Source organism: Opisthocomus hoazin, chromosome 1 (assembly GCF_030867145.1).
Source record: "Opisthocomus hoazin isolate bOpiHoa1 chromosome 1, bOpiHoa1.hap1, whole genome shotgun sequence".
In the NCBI taxonomy this organism is placed as follows: domain Eukaryota; kingdom Metazoa; phylum Chordata; class Aves; order Opisthocomiformes; family Opisthocomidae; genus Opisthocomus; species Opisthocomus hoazin.
Window position 1 is genome coordinate 23766700 of NC_134414.1, and position 26219 is coordinate 23792918.

Below are 26219 nucleotides of genomic sequence, written 5' to 3' on the forward strand. Positions count from 1 at the left end.
TTAGTGAAAGAGTAAAGTCATTTTATGGTGCCCAGTGTAATTCTAAATTGACCACACCTATGTAAAAGCTCTTCTTGCTTTTTCAACAGCAGAGACTTCCCTTTACCACCATATACATCACAAAAAATGTTGCTCTTTTCTGCTAAATAGTTGCTCTCTCTTGCCAATTCAAATAAAGCCAGAGAAGTAGATTAAATTTTTGAACATTAGGTTTTATATTTTCTCCTAAGAAAGTGACAGCAAACAGAAGTGAGCTTCCACATTCTCTATCACCAAAAAATCCAGGTCGAAGAAATAATTGCTATGTCAGGGTGTGGGTGACTGTTCAGAAGTTATCAGACACAGCAAACAAATACAGTCCCAGTGGAAAAGCAGATGTCCATCCACATGAGACAAAATGACTAATCTCAGTATTCTCTATTATAAGAACCTGCTCTGTCAGGCTCACAACTGTTTGGATCCAGTCCACAGTTAAGAACAAACACACATCACTTTCCCAGGAAAAACACAACCAAAACAAAAAACCATTTGGAGAGGAACAAAAAAAAAAAAAAAAAAAAAGAGACAAAAGTTGTCTATTTTCTGGAACTGGCAGTTTCTCCAGTGGGATATGTGACTTAATTCGTGCTTGCCAATACCAATGCAGCAGCAAGACTCCACTGTCCCAGTAGTTCCAGCAACATCAGAGGTATTGGCATAAAGGACACAAATTCAAGGCTTGAAAGAAGGTTAGCAGTTGGGAAAATGAACTGTATCATACTGAAGACTTCAAAGATCAGCTCTTCTAAAAGGCAACTGAAATACTCTGGATAAAGTCAAACACCAGCTGGCTTGGCCATGTTTTATACTCAAATTCCGTACATGGAGCCCATTTTTAAATTTTTATTAAGCCAGGTAGGATCGCAGCTCTTGGTGAACGAAGTCCCAGGATATTGGCACTATTCCATATATGATAAGCTGATGAGAAAAACAAAGAATGGCCAATTAGGATGCATCTGGACCTAATAACAATGCTGAACTACCTTTCATCCGGTAAGAACCAAGGCAGGGGATTTGTTGGAAAATGTGGTATCTTTCATTAGCTATAGCTGGAAAATCCTTATGCTTTCAGGTGCACAAGCCTTCTCCAGGTCTGAGAGGAAAGATACTCAGCTAAAGACGTAACCAGCACAATGACCAGGAGCTCGCCAGTGTTATGGATGGTGGTGTGAGGACCAGAGTTCTCTGATGGACTGGACAAGGTTGCAAGCTTGATTTGATTACTAAGAGTTGGCTCTTGGCTGTATTCTCTTCTGCAGTAACGAAGAGAGGGCACTGCCATGTAAACAGGCTCTAAGAAGAGAAATCTGTGTGCTTTACACATGGAAAAAAAAATCTTTGCGCTCGGTATTTGCTTTTGTTTCACAGCAGATGAGAAAGGCTACTGAGCGCAATCTGTGCTACAACCACTGCAGGTGCAGGGCTGGGGAGTAAAAAAGAGAGCATAACCTGGGTAGTTTCTCCTTTAGGAAATTGATGCCAGTGTTTTCCAAACAGGGAGCAGTGGAACTTCTCAAAGGTCTGGAGACCCCAGCCATTTGGCAAGTAAGGACAGCTCCTCTCATCTACCAAAGTAGGCTGCACATCTTGCCTCCTATTATTGCCTACAGGGAAAGTGATCGATGGTTCTAACTTAGGTATTTAAAAAAACCCCATAATGTAACATTTCTTATGAGAACATGCAGGGCGGCGGTGGGGGGGAATCAGTTCTATATCAAGATTACTTAAAAAAGTATAAATTATATGACTAATATAGTAAAAATTCCGCTTCAGCCTGAGGAAAAGCATAGCACCATCAGCACCGAAACAGTTACAAACAACTGAAAATGTGAGGCTAGAATGCATGCTGGATTTTGGCAGGAGCCTGACGTGCACTCCTGGCACCTGCTATCGTCCACCGAGGGTCCGCCAGATCCCCATCAGTTCTGAATTTCTGAATGCAACCCAAGGAATTTTAAAAACAGATTGTACTTCTTAGGTACAAACTAATACCTGTCTGTGTTATGGACATATGTTGCAAGAAATCAAAATACATTTAAGAGTGATAAAAATTCATTGAGTCTGATTTTCACGCTACATTTGTTAAAACTTCATTGTCAGTTAAGCAGGATGTTTCAGAACTGATTAAGTTCCACTGAATTTATTAAAAAAATAATACTGAAGTAATCTGTCAAAAAAGTATTCAGAACCCATGGCAGAAAAAATCCCAGAGATATTTTCTGTGGTATGCCAACAGTATGTTATAAATGTAGTTGAAATAGTGTGGGGTGTTCTACAAAAATGACGTATCTTTACAAATAGGAAAAATATTCAGAGACCAAGAATGATTGTACGAGTTTTTGAAATTTGCTCATATGGACAAAAAAAAGGAAAGTGACTTCTCTGTTAAGCATTTTAAATATCACGGTAGCATGTCACAAAACTGGAATACTTGACTAAAGCAGAAACTGTTGCAAGACTTCTGAAATTCTAAGGCAGACGATGTTTATACAACAAGCAGACTCCTGTTATTAATAACCAGATCTTTCCATTACTTGTACTACAAGTATTCTGTATGCACACAATATATATTTTCAATTTGTTTCAAGGAATCTGTTTTCCATTCAGATGTTGTTAAATAACCAATAACTTTCACACTTTAAATAACTAAATCCTTCAAGATGTGTGTTATGACCACTTGCCTCTTGCTCGCAACTATGCTGAAGCCTGACCAGTTTTATTATTGGCACTATTTTTGTGCCGAGTTTTAAAAAATTGCTTTCATTAATTGAGAAGTTGCAATATATGTTCTCATTAACAACTGTTCTTCAGAAAGCTAAATAGCTAGTTGTGTATTTTCAAAACATGACATCTTACCAAAGTTTTTACCTCATCAGTAAGCACTGCAGTCAATCAAGATAACAACTCTGATTCTGTGTCAATCTCCAGCTAGTCAGCAATGCCACAAAGGGAAAAACAAGAATCGCAACAAAGCCATGAGCTTATAGTAACCTTACTGTCATCTCATGCAGACATCACCACAAAATTACCAATGTAGTTAATAGAATGTCAGTATAACTTTAAGGATCAAAACCGTATTACTCTGTTTGACCTTACAAGCAACGTACCCCAGGTACCTTCAGCACTGTCTTGTAACATGGAAATGGAAGAAAAAAAAAAGGGCATCTTCTCTCTGTGCAACGACATGCTAAAACCTGCTGCTTCTTTAGTCATTTTGCTCCATGGTTCCCTTTCCTTCGAACACCGCTGCTCAATCCTTCCTCCTGCTCCCCTGTCTGACCACGCACGCTCCCTCGCTGCTGCTGCAGGGGCTACAGCGCTGGAAGCCAGCTCTCGCCTAACACCTCTCCTCTAATCACAGCACTTCTTGTCTCTATTCCTCGGACTCTGAACCTAACAAGTTTTTCTGAAAAATCAGAGCAAATAAATAAATCAGTGCAGTTGTCAGTGGTTATATACCAAAAAAGCAGCTTGATCAACAGACCGGATTTGATTGCTGTGGAGGAGAAGACCCCATTTCTCCTCAAGAATCCCATCTCCGATTCGGTTATGTATGACCTCATGATGCAACTGCTCCAAAAATGCGTTAGTCTTTATTTTGATTTCAAAAGAAGGCTTATGTTCAGACATAAATACACATTATCAAGATTATAAGAATTTCTGCAGTATTTCTAATGTTTCTAGATATAGAACTATTTCACTTCAAATTAATTTTTAGATAAATCAATCCCATAAAGACCACCTGTTTTGCATCAGACAGCCTACGTAACTAAGTTGTCAGTGTTAACACACTACTGCTGAGGAGAAAAGAAGAAAAAAAATATCTTATTCAGCTTATCTATTTACCAACAATTGGCTGAGGTACAACATTTTATCAAAAACGATCTAATATTTTATCCAGAACATAAATTTTAACGTTGTATTTGGACACTTAAGGGAAAGTAGAAGGTCAAACATATACAATATGTTACTTTAAAGACTTTCTTAGGGTTGTGGTAGGATTTCCTAATGCTGTTTGGGTGATGAAGGATAGCTGAAGATGAAAAATTCATAGTACAGGCTGGTTACAGAAGCAGAAATTTTCAGCAATCTGCTTATCTTTGCTTACACATGCAGATCCCTCAACAGGAACGTTACCTTCCTTCACTCAAAACCCCACTTCAAGAAATGAGTAAACAACAATGACTAAGAAGCTTTGGCTAGAAATGGTTGATTTTGTTCCTTTTTTCTAAAACTCAGAAGAGATTCACATAATGACCTTAAAACACCACGCTCCTTCCTTGCCTTTGCTTTGCTTTACCTTTCATCTAGCACTGGGCAAGGGGTCAGCTCTGTCCTGCACATCCCAGCTTGCAGAGTTCCCTACTGTGTCTGGAGGATTTGAGCAACAACAACACTGGTGCTTAAAAACACTAAATGCAGCGACAGAGAGAAAACGATCTCTTGGTTAACACATTAGAGATTCAGGAGGATTAAATTCAGTTCCCTGCTGTGTCAATGGTTCCCCATGTAACATTTCAATCCTCACTTCCCACATGGAGCTTCATCACTTGCACGAGCTCAAATCTTTGTCTTTGACTCTGAATCCTAGTCATGACCACATTGGTGCTGTGGCAACATGAAGCCACACATCTTATCAAACCTGCAAATATACCACAACCTTGTGCCAACAACTTTCTCACAGGAAACTTAACCAACTCAAACAACTTCTCCCAGTAAACTTAGAAAACACTGACACTCACTGACAAGTAGAACTCTACCATAGAAATACTGCCTCTGGCACACTGGTGCTATAGAACACAGGAAAATCTGTTATACTGCACATAAAGGAGTGGTTCGGGATGTAAACACACTATGATACATTAAACTTGGACTTCAGTATATCCAGAAGGATCAAGACCTTTATTTACCAGGTATCAATTGTTATCAGACAAGCTAACCTGAATGTTCGTCGTCTTCTTGAAAGAGGAAGGTATTTCTGGAATAGAACAATCTTCTTCAGAAAAATGAGTATAAACACTGTCCATATTTAAAGTACTGCAAAAATACTCATTTTCTGAAAGATTCTTGTATCTGTAGTACTTTTGAAAAGTTAATACACATTTTTGTATATGTTCTACAACAGCAGCATACCAGAGACGGTATTTCCATGGAGAAGCTCTAACACAATATTGGCTGTATAATCTGGAATATAACCCTAAGTATGCACAACTGTTTAAAACACAAGTTTTAGACGAAGCTGGAAGCATCTTTTAAAAATACTCCATTGCAATGAAAATTCAGTGTAAGTCAGCTGAGCTTTATCCTACTTATACCTGCTATCTTAAAAATGCTAGGATTTCTGATACAACACAGCAAGTTCACATTATTTTAATGAGATATTACTAGATATGGATAAGTTTTTACATCATTGTAAGGAGAGTAACAAAGAACATTTTTCCACAAAACTACCATTGCATCAGATATTAGAGTTTACATGAACATCCCACAGAAGAACTTGCTGGTTTTGCAGTGGTTTGCCACACACCCCTGTGGTGACACTGCTTTAACACGAGATTACATCGCATATAGCCCTGAATTAAAAAATCCCAATGGTGCCTTAACGCAGTATGCACTGCGTTAATTGTTGAATGTGTTTTGTACTGGCACAAATGACGTGCTACTCTACCACATCTCATTTACTGTTTGCCACTGTTTATAAAGAAGTGGCTGCTTCTTTCCATAGAATAACTAATGGTAAAAGAACTAGGCAAATATTTACAAAGGTAATTCAGTGCGAAACACTGCATCTAAAAGCTAATACATTTTGTTTGGATAGTGCTTTTCTTCCTTTATAGAGCTCTTTGATTTGTCAATATGCAAAACAAAGTAAGTCTGTCAGGAAACTGCATTTGTTATCAGCTCCTTCTCCTTAGATGGCAGGACTGTAAATATTTTTCTTCATTATCACTCTGACAGTAAATAACTTTGCAGGTGTGATTTATCAATAGGAATGCCAAGATTTCACAATTTTTGGCCTACCTTAAAGAAAATGAATAACAGAGAAACCCAAGCACCAGGAAACAAATGAGCAGAACTAGTGAACTAAGATCTATCGAAAGCAGGGTTCAAGATCACTTGGCTTGGATGACAGTGATATATTTGCACTACAGTTCATCAGTTTTCTTATCTGGGAAAGTGTTCTATAATAAATAATAATTTATTGCATATTTTGCAACCTTGTCAAAGGGCACACCTAAGATTTTTGCTTCAGTAGTAAATTCCAGCCAACTGTGTACAGGAATTCATTTGACAATCTGGACACAGCCAAAATATTTCAGTATTTTCTAATGTCAGCACTTTTGATCTAGTACCAACAACCCAACTCCTCATCTGGTTCACAGAAAAACCACATTTACTTCTTCTAAATTTAATTATGCTTCAAAACCATCAGAAGATTTCAAAGTAATTCTCCAATGACAATCACTAGTGAGCAAAAAACCCCAAGACTGTCAGACAGGTACCCCTATTCCCAACCCGTAACTTCTCGTTCTCTCTTTTCACTTGCTTTTTGCCCCTTTGGGAGTGTTTCTGTCTGCTTACGAATAAAGCAACACAATGTTGTGATCAACCTCAGCAATACTTCTTGGTGTATCCAGCTAAATTGCTTGTGAGGCTGGTCATATGCTCCTGCCTATTATCTGTAAAAAAGACAGCAGAAACAAATCTTCAGAACAGCCTACAAACACAGCTAGGCCTTCCATATTATTACAAACAGCAAACAACTGACAAACTCCATTGATTTGTAAGTAAATTTTTATGAAGATGAATGGTTATTGCCAAGGTGCTTCAAATTTTTCTGAGACATTTTTATTTATTTATTAGTGATTAATCGAAAATAGGTAGAGAATAACCAAATCATTACAGCTTTAAGTTCAGCATTGTAAGACTCACCATTTGTATGCGGTATCACATCTTAAAATTGCACCTCAGTATGCCAGTAAGTGTTTCTAGAATTAGTGGTGTTGTGCCTGTTTTCCTTCCTAAAACCACTGTTCACGGTGAAAGGGAATTAATTTTATGATATAAGCAGAGAGTTTCCAAATATAATTGCTGCTTTGCTATGAAGTTCACCATCTACATCTACTTTGAATATACCTGGACAGATGCTTGACACAGGTCTGTTTATTTTCCTCATAGGAAACTCTTCTAAACATAATGAACAAACCACTGCCTTTAAAATACTTTAACCACCGTAATTCTCTGCCAACAAATGCTATGTCTGTTCGCAACTAGTTAGAAGAAAAGCTTAAATCCCCAGCAGTATGACTTGAAGAGAATTGCTTACTGTTGTGTTAATGCTACTGGCCAAAGAAGCCACAACAACAATGGTTAAAAGGTTAGGAGCATTAGATTCAAGTATTAACATTTTTCTATGAATTGTCTATCATGCTATTGTCGTAAGCCTGATCTCAATTTGAAATGCTAAATATGCCTTAGTGCAAAGATTTTTTTTTTGTTCACATGTTTTTTCTTGTCATTATTTTTTCTTTTCTGTTTAACGCTGTTCGCTACTCATATTAGCAAAGTAACTGAAATTAACTTGGCTGCATTACAAATATATCTTACTCGCATACCACTTCATTAAAAATCTGCACATGTACTATTATAGTTGGAGTAACCAATTAATATGTATGAACTGCTAAGACTGAAAAACACTTATTTCTCTAACCTTGCTTTCACAGACAACTAACTGTCTGAAACCCACACCTTCAAAACTGAAAATTTCAGTATTCACTGTCTTTCAATGTTTTAGGCTGGAGAACTCAAAATAAAATCCCTTCCAAGTTTTTAACTTCATGACAGAATCACAGAATGTTCGGGGTTGGAAGGGACCTCTGTGGGTCATCTAGTCCAACCCCCCTGCCGAAGCAGGGTCACCTACACCAGGCTGCACAGGACCTTGTCCAGGTGGGTCTTGAATATCTCCAGAGAAGGAGACTCCATAATCTCCCTGGGCAACCTGTTCCAGTGCTCCATCACCCTCAGAGGGAACTAGTTCTTCCTCATGTTCAGACGGAAATTCCTATGCTTCAGTTTGTGCCCGCTGTCCCTTGTCCTGTCACTGGGCACCACTGAAAAGAGTCTGGACCCATCCTCCTGACACCCACCCTTCAGATATTTGTGGGCATTTATAAGGTCCCCTCTCAGCCTTCTCTTCTTCAGGCTGAACAAGCCCAGCTCCCTCAGCCTCTCCTCGTAGGAGAGATGTTCCAGTCCCCTCACCATCCTTGTCACCCTCCGCTGGACACTCTCCAGTAGCTCCTCATCTTTCTTGAACTGGGGAGCCCAGAACTGGACACAGTACTCCAGATGGGGCCTCACTAGGGCAGTGTAGAGGGGAAGGAGAACCTCCCTCGTCCTGCTGGCCACACTCCTCCTAATGCATCCCAGGATCCCATTAGCTTTCTTGGCAGCCAGGGCACACTGCTGGCTCATGGCCAACCTGTCATCCACCAGGACACCCAGGTCCCTCTCCGCACAGCTGCTCTCCAGCAGGTCCGCCCCAAGCCTGTACTGATGCATGGGGTTGTTCCTCCCCAAGTGCAGGACCCTGCATTTGCCTTTGTTGAACCTCATCAGGTTCCTCTCTGACCAACTTTCCAGCCTGTCCAGGTCACGCTGAATGGCAGCACAGCCTTCTGGTGTATCTACCACTCCTCCCAGTTTGGTGTCATCAGCAAACTTGCTGATGGTACATTCTAACTCTTCATCCAGGTCGTTGATGAAGACGTTAAACAAGGCTGGGCCCAGTACTGACCCCTGGGGCACACCACTAGTTACAGGCCTCCAACTAGACTCAGCGCCGCTGATGACAACCCTCTGAGTTCTGCCAGCCAGTTCCCAATCCACCTCACTGACCACTCATCCAGCCCACACTTCCTGAGCTTCCCTAGGAGGATGTTATGGGAGACTGTGTCGAAAGCCTTGCTGAAGTCTAGGTAGACAACATCCACGGCTCTCTGCTCATCTACCCAGCCAAAGTTTTGAACAGGAAAGAACTCTCTCTGTTAGCCATATATTAAAAAAAAAAAGTTATTTTGAGAGTCTCCACGACTCTCAAGGTCATAAAGTCCTTCTAAGGATTTATATTCAGCTTTGTATAATGTTAGAATTTGTGTGTCAGCAGTGAAGCCCTGTGTCCTCCGGCAGACACAAGAAAACATCTTTTATTACAGATTCTTGTGTCCTATTCTTCGAGCACTTGCAGCTCAGTAAACTCTGTTCTGCCGCAGGTTTCCCACAGGTTTGAATCACAGTGGGCTCAGGTCTGCTTCTTCCTCCCTGTCTCTCCAGCCTTTCCACAGTACCTTGAATCCCTTCTGTGCTTCCTGCTCTATAACCCCGCATCACTTGGACATTTGCTGCCAGCTGGGCAGAGCATCCCAGGCTACGAATGCCTTTTGCTAGACAACGTGCTGCCCTGGTCAGTATGTGCAGACTGCAGCAAACAATGATTAAAGTTGGGATATCCCCCTCTTTCCCTCCACAGACATACTAACAGAGTATTTGTCCTCTGAACAACAATCTGCTCTGAAACTTGGAGAACTTAACCTTTCTAAAGCAAAAAAAAACTCAGGAAAGCTGTAAAAGCCAAATTTTTGGAGAAAAAAACATATATAACTTAAAAAAAATTACTGTAACGTGGAAATTACACAAGATGATACAAAGACAGATAAAAGCAGCTTACGGAATGGGGCAGAGTTAACAAAGCTGGAAAACCAGGAGGAAAGGAGGACAACAACCTCAGCACTTTTTATGTGCTGGTCCTATCTTCTCCTCAGCAAGCATGCTTTTTAAGTACATTTTTAAAAACATGCATAAAATTTTAATTAGTTCTTAACTAGGCTTTGTACAAACCAGAGGAGATTTGAAACCAGAAACCTAGAGCTGAGCTTAATGCTTCATTACACTCATTCAAGTCACTCCCATTACTGCCTCTTCTAAGAAAAAAGGTCACAGAGTACTTACTGGTGAAGTGGATAGAGAGATAACAGGGCCAGGAACGGTATGAACACTATTATATTACAGTCCTACTATTTTCTGTGGTATGTTAAGTAATTGAGGAACTACATACTGATCAGACATGTAAATTATGCAGAGACGTAATGTCATCATCAAGTCACCAGATTTCTAAATCATCAGCCTCACTTCACTGGTGAAGTGGTGCCTGTGAGGATCCATATGCACAACATTTACAAATTGGCTTCTGCTGACTTATGTCAGATAAAGGATCTCATCCCAGTGATTTTCAAATTACATCTTTAAGAGGACCTGAAAGTTTCATTTCCTTCACAAACACAATGATGAGAAAATAACTTACGTTCAACTTGATCAAACACTACTGAGAACAAGAAATCTCTTGGTGTCATGTAATATTCTCCTTCATACTCCAGCGATGCAAAATGCATGAAGCGATGCTTCCGAAGGGACAGTCTTTCGTCTCTTTCCGCGTTAATGACATCTTCCTTCTGAAACAGAAAAAAAATCCATGCAAAAAGATGGTTGCATTTGTAGACCAACTCTCTAATTAGAAAGAATCCTATATCCAATCTTGATTAATCTCAGTATTTTATGGGTAGCCGCAACAAAAGACTACCAGGAATTAAAGCTTTTATGGCATGGTCTTAATGAATGACATGCTTATATGACATTCAAAGGATTTTTTTGCTTCACTGAGAGCATGCCTTAACACAGATGAGCGAAATTAATTGCTTGCTGTCACCAAAGGCTGCCCTTGCTTCCCACTCCTCTGCTTTTGGCCATATGGTCCTGTACCTCCTCGTTTGCCAGCTCTGCTACCTGTTAGACTCTTCCCGTGCCAAGCAGCTCACTAACTCAACAAAAAACTAAACTGACCAAACAGCAAATAGTATCTCACCAGGTTAGTGACTGGCTCAGCAAAGGCTGAAATGTGCTTTGCATCCATGCAAATAACTCACTCCTGAAGTTAATTATCAAGTTGTGGAGCAACTCTTCAGATGGGAGAATAATGATGTTCCAGTTCAAGTATGGGCCTATCCTTCAGAGAACTTAGAAAAACTGTAAAAGTAATGAAAATACCAACAAAATAGTCACAGATCATATCAGCATAGCCAAAGATTCAACTAGCTAAGCAACCAAAAAACTTCCAAACACCCCCCTTTAAACATTGAGAGACTCCTGATTGAAATCATACAAGTTGACAACACTCTGGTGAGTAGTAACAGCACTTAATGGCAGCAAAAGAGGACACAGACACAGTGAAACAGAGACATTTATACTTTAGGATTTCAGAGATAATAAGTGAGAACAGGAAAACGAGACACTCCAAAATTCAGAATGCACTGTGTGCATTTAAACATTAATCACAGAACAATTTTACTACCAGCAGCATCATAGTTGTGATTGTTCAAGGATGTGAGAAAGCGAAGGAAAAGCAAGAAAATCCAAGGCTAAGTACCAAGATCCCAACTTGAACATACTTGAAACAAGTCAGTGAACAGCAGGATGGATCTGCAGCCAGATTAGTGCCCGTGGCATTACTCGGCATGTGATGCAGACGAGCAGGTACAGCCTAGGACATGGCCTACGGAGGTGCTGCATCACACCTTCCAGCAAAGACAGACAGGATGCCAGTGAAGGAGGGAGGACAGCACGGGGAACATCTCCCTTGGCTTTGCTGAAGTCAACACTGGTTATAGCAACAAGCAAGGTGACATCTCCTACTTTGTTTTCAAAGCTTCTCCAAAATTCCTGATGTTCTGTCACTGTATGAAAAGTTCAACATCTGCTACATGCACCCTGACCCCTCCAGACATCAGCACGAGCTCAGCACAAGCTATGCTAGAGCTCAGGTGCTCATGTGTAGCTGCTTACTACTTCTCAACAGCATATGGCCCTCAGACTGAAAATTCATGGCAATGGCAGCAAACCAATTTACACCAGCTACAAAGCTGACCTGCCATCTTTATGATTGACAGGTATGGTTATTTCTGCTTCCCCCCCATGTTTCAGTATGGTTACTGTGACAGTCTCTACAGCATACTCGAAATATGTTAATTTTAAAGGAAAAAAAAAAGACTGCAACAATCAGGAGTGCAGAAGTTTAACATGAAAGCAATATGTTTGGACTTATATCCCATTATTTTGCACTTTACGGAGGAGCACAAGGCAGAACCCAGTGAAGGTCTGAAAGGGAAACATGTACAGACAAAATAAAAAGCCTACCAAAATATTTCAAAAATGCTGAGTAAGTTTTACTCCCTCAACAGTTATGAGAATAAAGACTGAAATTTCCCCAAGCGGCTCCACAATCTGCACAAAACCTAAGAAAAAAAAATCTTAAAGTTCTTCTTAAGATCCTTTTCACTACAGAACATCTGGAAGCTGACAGAACTGGGCTTTCTCAAACCAGAGAAGAGAAAGCTTCATGGGGACGTAACAGCAACCTGCCACCGCCTACGGGGAAGTTACCAAGATGATTAGGCTGAGCTCTCCACTGGAGCTTCACACAGCTGCACCACCAGCACCTTCATTAAATGTGGTCCAGGCGCCCTTTGCAACGAGTGGTGAGAATGGCAGTTCTCGAGTGCAGTTACGGGGACTTTTTTTAGCTGTCTGGACAGACAGCTCAGAAGACATAGGGAGACAGAGAGCACCACTAAAAAAGTCGACCTTCCTTCCCACCAAACGCATTTGCACGATTGTGTTGCATGAGAGATTGAAAATCTGGGCAGACATGAGGAGGGTGGAAGCTCAGAGGAGTAGAGGTGGTGGCAGAGCTGCTACGCGCTTCAGCCAGACCAGAAAGTGTGTAAGGAGTATGGAGATTTTTACTGTCCAGGGAGAAGGCAGGTGGCATCAGTGGCCACATACCAAAACAGCACATCATGATGAGATAAGGTCTTTTAATTGCCATCTTTTTCACAGTGTTTTCCAAAACCAACAATAATACTGTTCAAATTGGTTTAATAACAATTAAGGACGTGAACCTGCTACATTTGGCATCAGAGACTAGAAATTCACAATCAAGGTGTAATGACATTGAAAAAGTGATGACTCCTGAGGTGTAAGCCACATAATTTATAATTTGACAAAAATATTCAATACAATAATTTGTGCAATTTTAATTAAATAGAATGTAGCTGGATGTTTGCCCTTTAAAAATCAGTACTGATGATCTTACGCTTACTCTTCTTAATTTCTTCCTTAAACATACAGTCTGCATTTAATTAACTTTTAAGCAATATCTTTCTCATATTGTGGTCATCACACTTTTAGTCACACTGCCAACTACGACCCTCATACTGCCTCAGTTCTTCTCCATTTCAACACACAAAACCACTCTCATAACCTAAACAAAAAATATGAGCGCTAACACTTTACTATGATTATTCTCCAAATCAAAATAATCATTTCAGAAGGTGTTCTGAAGCATAATTAGCAAACTCTTTGCTTTATCATTTCTTTACACAAAATTGTTTGCTGTTTCTGGACTACTATTGCCTGTGATGAAGTTATTCCTGAAACTATGGTTTAGGATGGTCCCTAATCCAGAGCAAAAGCAGATCTACTGTCTCAAGAACAGGGGACATGGGCATCCTTAAGCACAGAATCACAGAATCACAGAATGTTCAGGGTTGGAAGGGACCTCTGTGGGTCATCTGGTCCAACCCGCCTGCCGAAGCAGGGTCACCTACACCAGGCTGCACAGGACCGCGTCCAGGCGGGTCTTGAATATCTCCAGAGAAGGAGACTCCACAATCTCCCTGGGCAACCTGTTCCAGTGCTCCGTCACCCTCAGAGGGAAGAAGTTCTTCCTCATGTTCAGACGGAACTTCCTGTGCTTCAGTTTGTGCCTGCTGCCCCTTGTCCTGTCGCTGGGCAAAGCAGGTACAGGCCATGCCATGTGGCTAAATGTAAAATATAGACAAGCCCACAATAGCAGCTTACATGTCCTTTTAAAAGCTGTATCGCCCCTCCTTCACCATTGTTCTCTTCAGAAATATATACCCCTCCATGTCTTCAGCACGTAGGGATGCTGGACCCACCGAAGATAGTTGGTAAAGGATGGAAACACATGGGAAGATGCAGAGAGCTATGGATTTTTGAAGAAAGATTAGAAGCATAACTCTCACTTGCTCTGAGAAGCGATAAATGACTGAATAACTAGTCTAATCACTATTCCAAATGCCTAACCAAAGACTGAATAAAAATTATGTTTTGAAGAAAAGGCTGATTCAATCACTTAAAATTAAGATTGATCTTCTTTTAAAGTACCACTCTAAAGCACGCATAAGGGAGCAAGCTCTCTTTCAACAATTCAGTATCATTCCCACTTCAACTAAGTCCTGACTAATCTCCAAGCACTCTTTCCTGAGTCATCCAAGGAGTCCTTCAGACAAAAAAGATTTGACATTCCTGACATTTCTAAAAACACTGTCAAAGCTCATTTTGTTCACAAAAATGCATGTACAGGGCAAAAAGCAGAGTCTCCCTCTTTAATTCTATTCCACAAAATGAGTTTCAAGTAGATAGGTATACTGTAGGAAACAATTATGTATTTAAGGCTGGACTTCAGATATCAAGGTATCTGGAATCTAACACCTCAGCAGTTTCCAACAGTGCACACTCAAAGCAAGCAGGATACAAAAATTCAAATTTACTGAGAGGCAATGAGTGAGAAGAATCTATTACTATTGCTTGCACAAGATTCTTATAAGCACAATTTAAAATGACTCCAAGATTGACTGGGGCTTATTTTTGTCTTTAACAGTGCCATATAAGAAGAAATCAAACCAGAAAGAGCTATGCTGCATTAACGTTAAGGCTCAGGCTGAAATTCCATCCTTAACTTGTTCTATTGTGTGTGGGTACAGGCAGGGCTTCAAACACTGGGTGTTCCAACACGCTCGGCAGCACCCCCGCACAACCAAGCGAATTAAGAATGAAGTTTCAGCTTTAACTTGGAATGTCGTTGCCTTTGTGGTTTTATGTCAAGCCTCCAATGCCCATTTGAGAATGTCCATAGTAAAGCTATGATAGCGGATGGCAAATTAGAACTGAATGACATAAAAAGGGCTGTAAAAGGATGCAAGTGTTTTCCTCTGCAGTCGGCATCGCAAGGGACCAGCAGCTGACCAGCCACTGGCGTCTGTAAGCATGACTGAAGACTACGGCCTAAGGGCAACAACATTACTTCTTACAATTAATTTTCAGTTTGATGTATTGAATCTGTTTATCAGTCTCTTAATTTAGGACGCTAATAAAGAATTCATAGTGTTCAATTTTTGGCTTCGACTTTTTTGGTATGAAAAATAACAAACCTAAATCAAGTAAAAACCTTATGTTTACCAAATGTTTGAACTTTTCTTAAAAAAAATAGCTTAAATAAAAATGAAGGGTTACATAAACAAAACCTTGATAACCCTTACCTGTGATTTTCGTAACACTGCTGATCACTGTGATGTGATTTTGGTAACACTGATAAACAAAGCCTGCATCCATTAAAAATGTAAGCACTTGTCTACAGACTCTAATATTTTCAGCTGATTATTAGTCAGAAATAAAGTAAGCATATACACTTATCTCTCCCTTAAATTTAAAATTATGTCTTCCACTGTCTTTCATTTTACTTTTTCTCCCTTTGCACAGAATTTAGTGGTTTGATGCGCCTGCATCTTTTATATGTTTTCAATCTTCATTTTTACTGCTTATAAAATAGTCTACATTTTCCAGTTAATTTTTCCCAGCATAATTTTTCTTTCTTAACTCTTTCATGTATTCTACTTATTTTGCCTCTTTGTATCATTTCATTGCTTTTCTTTACTCCATCATCTATACACCTTCTTCCACTTTCCCTTTCCCTTGGAAAAAAAAAATTAAGCTATAAAACTTCTTGGTTTTTTTTTTCCTCCTCTGAAAAGAGGATCAACGGTCTTTTTTTGTCCCCTGATCTGGAAGAGTTAACTTGCACCACTCATTTTACCTGCTGTAAGGATAACTAAACCAGTATGTGGGATGTAATTAAAATCCAGTTGGTGCCAGCAGGCTCTCTGGGAGCCTTAGGTTTGGATCCATTAATTCACACTAAATCTACAGATGGATTTAGCAACTCTGCATCAAATTTCTGTAAGACTGATGAAAACTCTGCAGTTAACTTGTGTCATTATTGTATCTCAATTTCAACTCAATCCAATTTGAAATGGTCAAAATAACAGAAAATGTAACTTAACCTCAAACCCCTTGGCACATGTTAACATACCCAGTACGCACGCTGAATGCACAGAGGATAATGCGTGGAGCTCCAGGTTTGAAAGTTTCATATGACGTAGTAAGTGATAGATGAAAAAGGGGTTTTCATCTAAGGGACAACAAACCCGTTTGACAGAAATAGATGACTTACAGAAAGCTCAATATTGTAATATTTAAGAAAGCTTGTATGAGGGTGTGCAAAAGTAGTTTGTGCTTTCAAAATAAAGAACGTGAGCTATGCATTATGATCAAATGCACCAGTTACCAAAACCAACATCAAGTTAAAGACATAAGATCAGAAGCAAAATGTTCTTATGAAGTGAATTAATCTGTATTACTTTTTTCAATGTTGTATTTTTTGACCTTGCAGACCAAACTGCAAGCCTGGACATAAAGAAAACCAGGAAAGAAGAGAAAAAAAGCACTCAGTTCTAAGTATTTGAATGACTGTTTAGCAATGTGAAACTAAATAAGCTACCATACAAAAAGTTCTAACAGCCTTGAAATCCCTAAATATGAAATGGACAAAAGATTGAAATACCTTCTCAGGAGCTACTTCTGAGACAGAGAACAAACTGCTAAAAGAAGGACAAGCAGAGAATGAGAATGCAACAGCCTTATGTCTGGCTACTCTTAACACTGCTGAATATAAATACTCCAAAATCAGATGAAGCCCCTTCTATGCACTAACAGGTGCCACTCCCCCTCTTTCTTCCAGATAGCTGCTCAGACAATTCTGCTGTGCTAGTACTAAACAGTGACAGTTACGTTTGAAGCAGCAGCTGAGCAGTTTATTTGCACCTAAACCCCTTACATTTTTGGCTTTAATTTTTCTCTCACACTCTTCTTCTTTCACTGAGTTCCGACTAAACCGATGCACACAGAGCAGGTCTTCTGTTGTTACTAGAACCCACACCAAATGGAGAATTAAACCAAATATAAGGATAATACAGAAAACTGTATCATTTTATAAGGTTTTTAAATTTCACTATTCGACTCTAGAAATTTCAGCCTTAGCAGAGCTTGTTTTTAAACATAAACTTAAAAAGAAGTCAGAAACCAACACATTTCCCCTAACAGAATATAAAGAAGGCAGATAAGGTGCCCAAGCTCTAAGAAGCCAGAGAACCAGTTCATTTAACAAACCATACATTTACACCTCAACTTGCAAGTTATCACACCGCCCTACTGACACATTCCCCTGCCGAGGCTGACGCACCGCTCGAACGCGCCGGTGCCGGTGCCGAAGCACTGAACACATGCAGAGGGGCAGGGGGACCACACAGACGCCTCAAGGGCACCGCGCCCAGGAAACCTGTTCATACGGCTTTCTCGGAAAGCTCATCACACTGCTACGGGATTTGACAGTCAGTGGATTTAAGTGAAAAATGTGTTGTACCTGCTTCTCACTGACCTTTTTCAGCCAATCACTGCACACTGAAGTGTTATATATTAAAATGTGAAGACACGAATAATTTATCTTTAACGGTAAGAAGAGCTAGGTATTTTTGAAAGATGCTATGTGTAAGTGTGTAATCAATAAATGGAGCTTAACCACTTGCCTCTAAAATGCCATAATATCTTTATTTTTCCTCCCCCTTCTCAATTCAAATGATGTACGGAACACCTTCTCACGAAGAGGTGGTTTTTGCTTACCCTAGCCTTGCAGATCTTCAGGACCTTTCAAGTTAACAGAAGTTTACCTTGTGCTGTAGAAGGAAACCATAAGCCCTTTTCAGACAGCTTCTCGCTTTGTTTGGGTAACTCAGATAGGTAGCTCTACTTGATCTGTTCCGAACTACGTCACGAGATAATCCATTTACTACATGGTGGTTAAGTTTAACTGTTCTCCCTTCAAAATGGGACTACATATGTCTGAGTTTGAGAAGTGCAACTTCAAACTGGGAATTTTTGCAGTCGAATTCGTGCCAACTGCATGGTGCTATGTATTTACCTGATGCTTTACAGCTTTAAAAGCTTTTTACTCTCCTGTAGCAACTGTATGGAGAGGAAAAAAGTTAATGGCTTTAATAGTAGGTAGCTGAATGCTAGACCAGTTCTTGTTCTGAACCAGAAGAGAGATGAATTCTGGACTCACTGCTTACAAGTAAGAATTTAAAGGAGAAAATAAACTGTTTAGTGGTAGGTGTAGTAGACTGACCTAAGCACAAGGACCTAAGAGAATACATGTCCAAAATGAAGACTGGGAGAAGATGCTAAAAAGGGGAGATGACTTCCCAATAGGTAAAGTAAGCAGTACAGGTTCAAAAGAAAACTGAAGAGATGAAAACGTGAGGATAAGAGAGGTAGATTTGATGTAGCAGTATGCAAGGAGGGAATCACGAGTTACATAATAGAACCCCAAAGTGATGAAATTTCAAGAAATTTTTTTGTAATTATAAAGATGTATTAAGTTAGCATTTAATGGTTATGCGGATTTAAACATATCCATGTCCAAGTATGAATAAAAGAAACTAGAAAGAAGATGGCTACCATAATCTGTGTAAGGGCTAAGCAAGAAGTGATAAATACAATGGAATGGGAATTAAGATAGTAGGCAGTTTAGAGATAGTGGGAGGAGAAAAGTTAAAAAAAAAAAAAAAAAAGAATATCAGAAACGTACCAGAATTGGTCTTGTAAGCTTTTCAGAACAACTTCAAAGTGCCTCTGCCAATGGTTACATACACTTCTGATCGTTCTGTACACCCTACATTTGCAACAGAGTGCCAAAGTATTCCTGAAAACGCATTACACTGGCATATTTTATAGACAATGTATGCGCGTCAAGGGAAACACTGTGAAAGAAACTGCCTCCCCGTCATCAGAGAAGGCTGTTGTTCACCTGTTTTTGAAACATATTTCGGAATAACAATCTTGTTTAAGTGCTATTGTTAACATGTTTGCACATCCAAAATATTTTAAACAGTGGCTGAATACACAGTGCCTTCCATAAAAGTAGATGTAGAACAGCCTCAGATTCCTGTATCGCTCACCAAAATGTGTCACATGCCAAACATAATTACGCATTAAAATGCAAATCCTGTTAATTTTTAACCTAGGTACTTCGGACTTAAACTGCCAGGGAATTTTCATGACAACACTGGCATTGCATTACAAGAAATACATCCTGTGCTGCAGTTGCCGACCAGACTAACACAGCACTGACCAAAACCAACCATGAACTTACAACTATTCTACCCCAAAAGTAGAAATATCCTGTGATTTCATCTTCCTGGACTCACAAGTATGTTTCTGTACAGAAGAGTAAATGCAACCCAAATGAAACCAAACAAGACGCCTACATAAGGCTTAAAAGCGCTTATATTACACTACAGGAGATTGAAAAAAAAAGATGACAATCTTAAATAAGCAAGCATCATATATGCTAGCTGTCTTCGATCTCTGTAAATGAATGCTATTTAGTCAGCCTGCAAATACTTTAAAAGAAACTTGTAGCTGTTATGAATTTATCCACATTTCACTGTCTCCTTTTTGAAGGCTTTGACAAAAAGAAAACTCAGATAGTTCAGAAGTGCGGTGAATCTTGGAAGAAAGTTCTGTTGGGCAATGCTCAACTGAGACAGGCGCCCTGAATTTATTCTTTGCAGAGAGATATCTCCTCAGTCGCAAGATCTACAAGGTGGTGCTTTAAGGCTCTTGTTTTAATCCATGCATGTATTTAACGGTATCACAAGTCACTGCACATCATACCAGTACACATACCAGCCGTACACTAGTATGATGGCTTTACACAGCAAAGCTACTTAAAAACCTTTACCAGTAAAGGAATCAGGAATTTTACAGTTTGTGGGTTTTTTTTAAAATTAATTAAAAAAAAAAAACACAACAAAATAGAGGAGGGCATGCAACTATACAAGTGCTTGCTATAAATATTCTGAAAGAAAAAAAAAAATCCACTGTTTAAAACAAAGAAAAGCCCAAATAGTAGGCAATACTTCACAATATTATTCCTTTAAGAACAAATACATAAGAATCCCAGATGTGACAGACTGCTGGAAAGACAGAAAAACTGTGTTCAGAGTGAGTCAGAATTCCCTTCTGTGATAACGTGAACGTTACAGAGCTCATCACATCACTGATTCCCCCAGAAGCTTGAAACTTTCGGGAGGGGGGGAGAAGTTTTCTAAGTTTTTCTCCAGTCCTTTTATAACAAAATTATCCAAGTTAAAGACACATGCAAATAGTAAAAAGAAACAAGAGAATGAAGGAAAAAAAAAAAAAAAGCCAGACATGCTCTAGGTTCTTCTGCATAAGCAACAAAACTGAAAACAAAATAAATACTTAGCTGAATCCGTCACAATACACTCTTTTCTCCACAAAACCTCTGTTAGATTTCAAACCTCATTATTATCTATGTTACACCAAGATGTTTTCTCAGTTCTCAGAGAGCCTGGTACTTAAAAAGGTGCCATAAGTGATGGGGAGTTAACTGATTAGGTTGCCATAGAAAAAGACTACCACCACCAAACATCTCAAAGCATTCAATAGCATCTGGGAAGTGTGAAATTCTTCACTTTTAAATACAGTGAACTAACACCATTAGATAAAACTTCTACCGTGGTAAATTAATCAGAGAATAACAACACGTAACAGAAAAAAAACAGAATCACTTAAAAGCTTTCCTTTCTTTTTTCATTTACTAAAGGTTTAGTCACATAGATGAAAAATGGCTAACAAGCTAAGCTCTTCAGAAGAGGGTCAGAGTTATGCTCAGAGGACTTTGCTGGTCCCAGAAGGGACCTGAAACAAACATCCTTATGTCCTGTAAGATTAATACAACAATAACAACAAAGTCATTGCAACCGCAAGAAATGTTTATATTGTAATTAAGTTGTAAAATTATATTTATTTCTCCATAAAGCTGCTGACTTCACTTTTAAACAAATTATTTGTTTTCTGTAGGAGTCTCTGATCTTGTGACAATGTTATGTGTAAAACTTGAATGTCTTAAAACACACTGTATTTTCCAATGACCAGACGTATTTTTCCTAGTCTTGCTTATTTTTTTAAACTTTCTACCTATGCAGAATTTTTCTTCAAAAGCATTTTCATTTGACACAGAGATTATACATAGAAAGACTGGATGAAGAGAGATAGCTAAGACAATTCTGCTGTGCCACTTCTCCAGCAAAACAGAAACCACAGTGAATATTTTACCTAAATTCTGGTATTCCCATTTACTAATTAAACATTTTCATCAACATTCTTTTCTAACACTAAAACATTCACAATAAATTCAAAATATTTGAAACAAGAATTCAGAAATCTAGAATTCTGCTTATTCAAATTGACATGTTTACATTGAACTAAGCATGCATTATTTAAACAAAGATTTGTGTAATATTTTAAGTTTTCAATAGTCTGCAAAATGCATCACATTCAAGACTGGTCAGAACAATCCTAAAAGTTCCAGCAGATCGCTGCGTAGATCAGAACTTTTAAAATTAGTTGTTTACAGCCTCTGACAAAGAAGCCACAGAAAACGGAACAGGTGAGACAAAGTTAAGGGTGCCAGCAGCAGGTAACAGAAGCTTGCATTCACTACATGTATACATACACCTTTATTTGCAAAGAGAAAATGTCTTATTACCTGGAAATGATTGTCCAGGATACCAGATTTACATCAGAGAAACTAAAAAGATCTCTTTTACATTCAGTAGTTCCAGTAACAGTTATCCTGAAAGTTGAGATGAATTCAATATGAAACACTGTGAATAAGGTAACACTGACAAATATTTAATTGGAGCCATTAGAGAGTGTAAAACCAGTGTATTCCTGATTACAGCAGAGTTGTAACAACCCTTCATTTTTTACTATTGTTTATAAATTCCATCCTCTGATTTTGAACTTTCCTTCTATAACGAAAGTTCAAGCATGTTTTCTCAATCCTCTCTTCAAAGCCCATCACTGCTGCACCTTCAGCGAGACTGCAAGGTCACCAATGCAGCACTATCCTTCTCTGCAGCATCTGAACCTAGCAAAAACCTGTACCTGGTAGGTCATCCATTTCTCTGTGCTACATTCCTCCACACCAGAGATAAAGTTGTTTTCAGTCATACTAGTTGCACCTTAAAAGGCTTTCGTAGAGGTTGCAGTACCATTTCAGCAGGTCATCAAGCATCTGCTGATTTTCTTTTTCAAGACCTCAGTGGTTATCAGTGTTGCTTCATTTATCAAAGCTGCCATATTCTTGGAAGCAGATTGTGCTATTAGCACAAACATTACATTTCTTTGGGAGGTCCAGAACTCCATCTGATGCAATTCTTTCTTCTCCTCCTCTTCAAAGTTTTTAAGATTATCTTTATCTCAGACTTTAGTGAAATAGTTTGACTACAGCATTTAATTCAAGAAGGACAAAATTGTGTAAAATCAGATTGTACAAAAATAATGCTGTATTTGTTCAACCTCTTTTCTCATAATAAAAAATAATTTCTCAGACATCCTAAGGTCTCAGGCATGCCTATATTTTTCAAAGACAGACTGCCTATTTGTAAATGTTTATAGTAGTAACTAAAAATAATGCAAGTTAGTTTTCCCCTGCTCTGCTGGAGAAGATTCACTAGCCACCACTATAATTTAACGATTTGGAAGTGCAAACCGATGACTTGATTTCTAGCTAGTACTAACCATCATCCACAAAAATGAGATTCATTTGGATCTGTAGCTAGACACCTATTCCAACATCTCTCACTGATTTGTTAAAGTTTTACAAAACTTACGTTGGAAATAACTCACAAAACCAAGGAATACAGAATGTTTATCATGCTAAACATATTTTCCAATTCCAGATACTGCTGAAATTCTCCAGAATACCTTTTCAGAGAATGTGACGTTCATGTGCTAATTCACCATTTGCCACAAAATTTCAGGGTAAGACACAGACACAGAGCCCAGAACAGGCTAAGAACAAAGACCAGGCTAGTTGGACCAATCATAAAAATGCAGATTTGGCCTAATTTTAAAAATTGGGATATTATGCATTTATCTATAGCATCTGACATAGTAATGCCATTTCTTTCTTCCAATACTAAAATGTGACAATGCAATCAGTGTATTATTAGCAACAACGTCAAACAGTTTTCGAATCCAGCTCTGATCTTTGTTAAGGGGCTTATTACTAAGAGAAGAATTAATTTTGGACAGACAGAACAGCTAGCCAAAGGTTTTACAGTATAACTCACTCCAAGCAACTTAATTTCTCTGTTCCATCCTTTTCCATGTTTTCCCAACCATCTACTTGATGGAAAGCAAAAAAAAAAAAAAGAAAAAAGCAAAAAAAAGCCAACTAGTACTCAATCTCACAGTGCACAACAGGTGTGGCTTTTTAAGATTTAAAATAGGAAGCCATTAAGGTCTTCAATAAATGCAATCTCAGTTTGCAGAGAAACTTGAGGCAAATATCACCAAAACATGGGCTCTTGAGACCAACTGTCAGAGACGCAGATGCTGCTACATCTGCTAGTCTGCCACAGTTGCCCAGAAACTGAATGCAAAAAGAAACGACAAAATGGAAAATAGATCTGGTCGTGTCACGCCTCCCCCTGTACTACCCCATCCTCTGCCCATCTAAGACTCCTGTGTCTTGACGGCAGAAGGTCACAAGCGCCCTGTTTTTGTCAAGAATAGGGAGATGCTACTTCCCCTGCAACCACCAAACAGTTTGGTGGTGAGGAGGGGGCAATTAGCACTAAATCCAGCTATGGGATGGGTAGAAACTTGTTACAGGGTTGTTCTCACTGTGCTTAGGAAACATTTTGTTCATCTTGAACGACAATGAAAGAGAAATGCACATTTCTTAGGTCACCAGTGCATCTAGGGCATGGGCTCAGTCAAGCTCAAACTCTCCTTGCCATCACCTGCACTTAGGTAGGTGACCTCTGGGGAACATCTGCAGTGAGGAACAGGGTCCCAGGGTACCCCTTGATGTAAACAGACACACAGGGTTGCATACACTCCATAGCTAGTTTGAATGTCATCATGTCTTAATGTTTTTCTTGCTTATGAAAAATAAGAGTGATAAAAGAAGTCAGTTCAAATAAGTTGGTTGGGAAAATGAGTAATATTTAGATTTTTTTAATGGGGAAATCTTTGGAGTACATATATGACATTAAAGCTTATTCCATTATAAAATATTAATTTAAAGTAGTTACATAGATACCCACCTTCTAATTGCAGAAAAAGTGCCTTAGTCACCCCTTTGTCCAAGGCTTTGTAGTGTTCCATAGCCTTGACTTCCCAGTTGGGATATGTTAGTTTTGTGACCTGCTAGCAGATACACAAAAGCACTTCTATTCAGAAAACCAAAGAAATGCACACATACACGGTAAGACTTCAGCTCATGCTCAGAGCTGAACTCATGCATATGTCTAGCCCTATCTTGCAAGTATGTAAAAAAAACCATTTAAATGTCTTCCTGAATTTGGTCAGATGGTCTCAGAAGAATGAAGGAAAGACTGAGCTGGGTCAGAACAAAGGTCCACCTTATCCAGCATAATTTCTCCTTCCCTATCATCTGTGGCTGCAAGGTTAGAGCACGTGAATGAGTCAGATGTACTTAAAATCCAATAGCAGTGTGTCTGCATCAATTCAAGTACTGGCCTAAGCAAACGCTTAGGAAGGAATAAAAATATTCTCTCAGTATTAATCTATTTTGAGCTCAGAGAGATCCTGAGCTGGATGTGGTTTCCACGTATTTAACAACCCTTGGTTATATCACTTTCTGGCATTTACCCAACATCTCCTTGAGTCCACGCAAACTTTTAGTGACTTTAATGACTTCTGGCACAGAGTTTCACACATCTATTGCCTATTGTGCAGAACTGCACAATGGATAATAGACCCTGGCAATGTCAACTTCATGTCAAATTATATGCTAGTTTTGTGACTAAGGCAACCTTAAATATATTTGATTATTTATCTCTCCAGTATAGCTGTTTAACACACGTTAACTTTTTCAGCCTCACAGTAGATGTGAAAAAAACTCCGTAAGTACAGTTTCCATATCACTTCACAAACCGTACTAAATAATAAGATGATATCACCACAATCTTTTTCATTAATGACCTATCCAGGGACATAAAACTTTACTTCTAGGAGAAAATGCTATTTCTTTATTCCACTAACCAGTCCTTCAACAATTTTTTACAGGCCACCTCTTAAGTCTTTTCTTATCCATTTTAATAAACATTACTTAATAGCCCTGCACACTGCCAAAGTCCATTATCTTAAGCTGTAAATTGATAGCTGGAAAAATATGCTTGCACTTCAAGCTGAATAAAAGCATTGTGCTTGCTATATATTTCGTTTTCTGCAAAACTGCAGCTGCACATTTCAAATTAAACTATACATGGTTGTACTCAAAACTGATCTATTTTCTCACACTTCATTGATCTCATTGATCCAGCTAGAAAAGTTTTATGATTGCCAAACTGTTTTTAAGGTAACATCTGATGCTATTCAGACCTGAGTTTAATGATTATATATACCACTGCTCTCCAGCTTGTGGAAACAATCTGAAGTGACACTGCTTTCAAAAGTGGGTCAAAAGCAATGTGGTTGAAAAACAGGTTTTCTTGTCTTTACTTATTCAAGATTAACGTTTTAAAAGATACCTTTGATTCAGATTTGTTCCTGAATTCAACCACTAATTGGGAGGGGTGTTAATAAAAGAATACACTTTTAGTATCTAAACTGCAGACATCCTCAGCAGGAGACCGCTTCTTCCCACTGATTCCAGAGCGACTTCAAGACCAAGTCCCTCAGTTCGGTATTGAAAGGTATGTAAATGCAGATGAGTAAAGCAGTATGAATCTCTCACACAGGACTAGTTTATAGTAAACTTGGGCAAGGTTTTGACTACAGTCTGGGGAATCAGGACACACTCA

The 26219-nt window shown here is 39.0% G+C and overlaps 1 protein-coding gene across 1 annotated transcript in view; it reads right to left on the bottom strand.

Annotated features, from left to right (window-relative positions):
- The window catches only part of MICU2 (mitochondrial calcium uptake 2), a gene marked incomplete at its 5' end in the record, with an annotated part of 157031 nt that overhangs the window by 60163 nt on the left and 70649 nt on the right, over positions 1-26219 (bottom strand). Inside the window, one exon of the mRNA XM_075413879.1 lies at positions 10403-10550. Within this exon, the coding sequence (XP_075269994.1) occupies positions 10403-10550 (148 nt within the window). The remainder of the gene's footprint in view (positions 1-10402; positions 10551-26219) is intronic.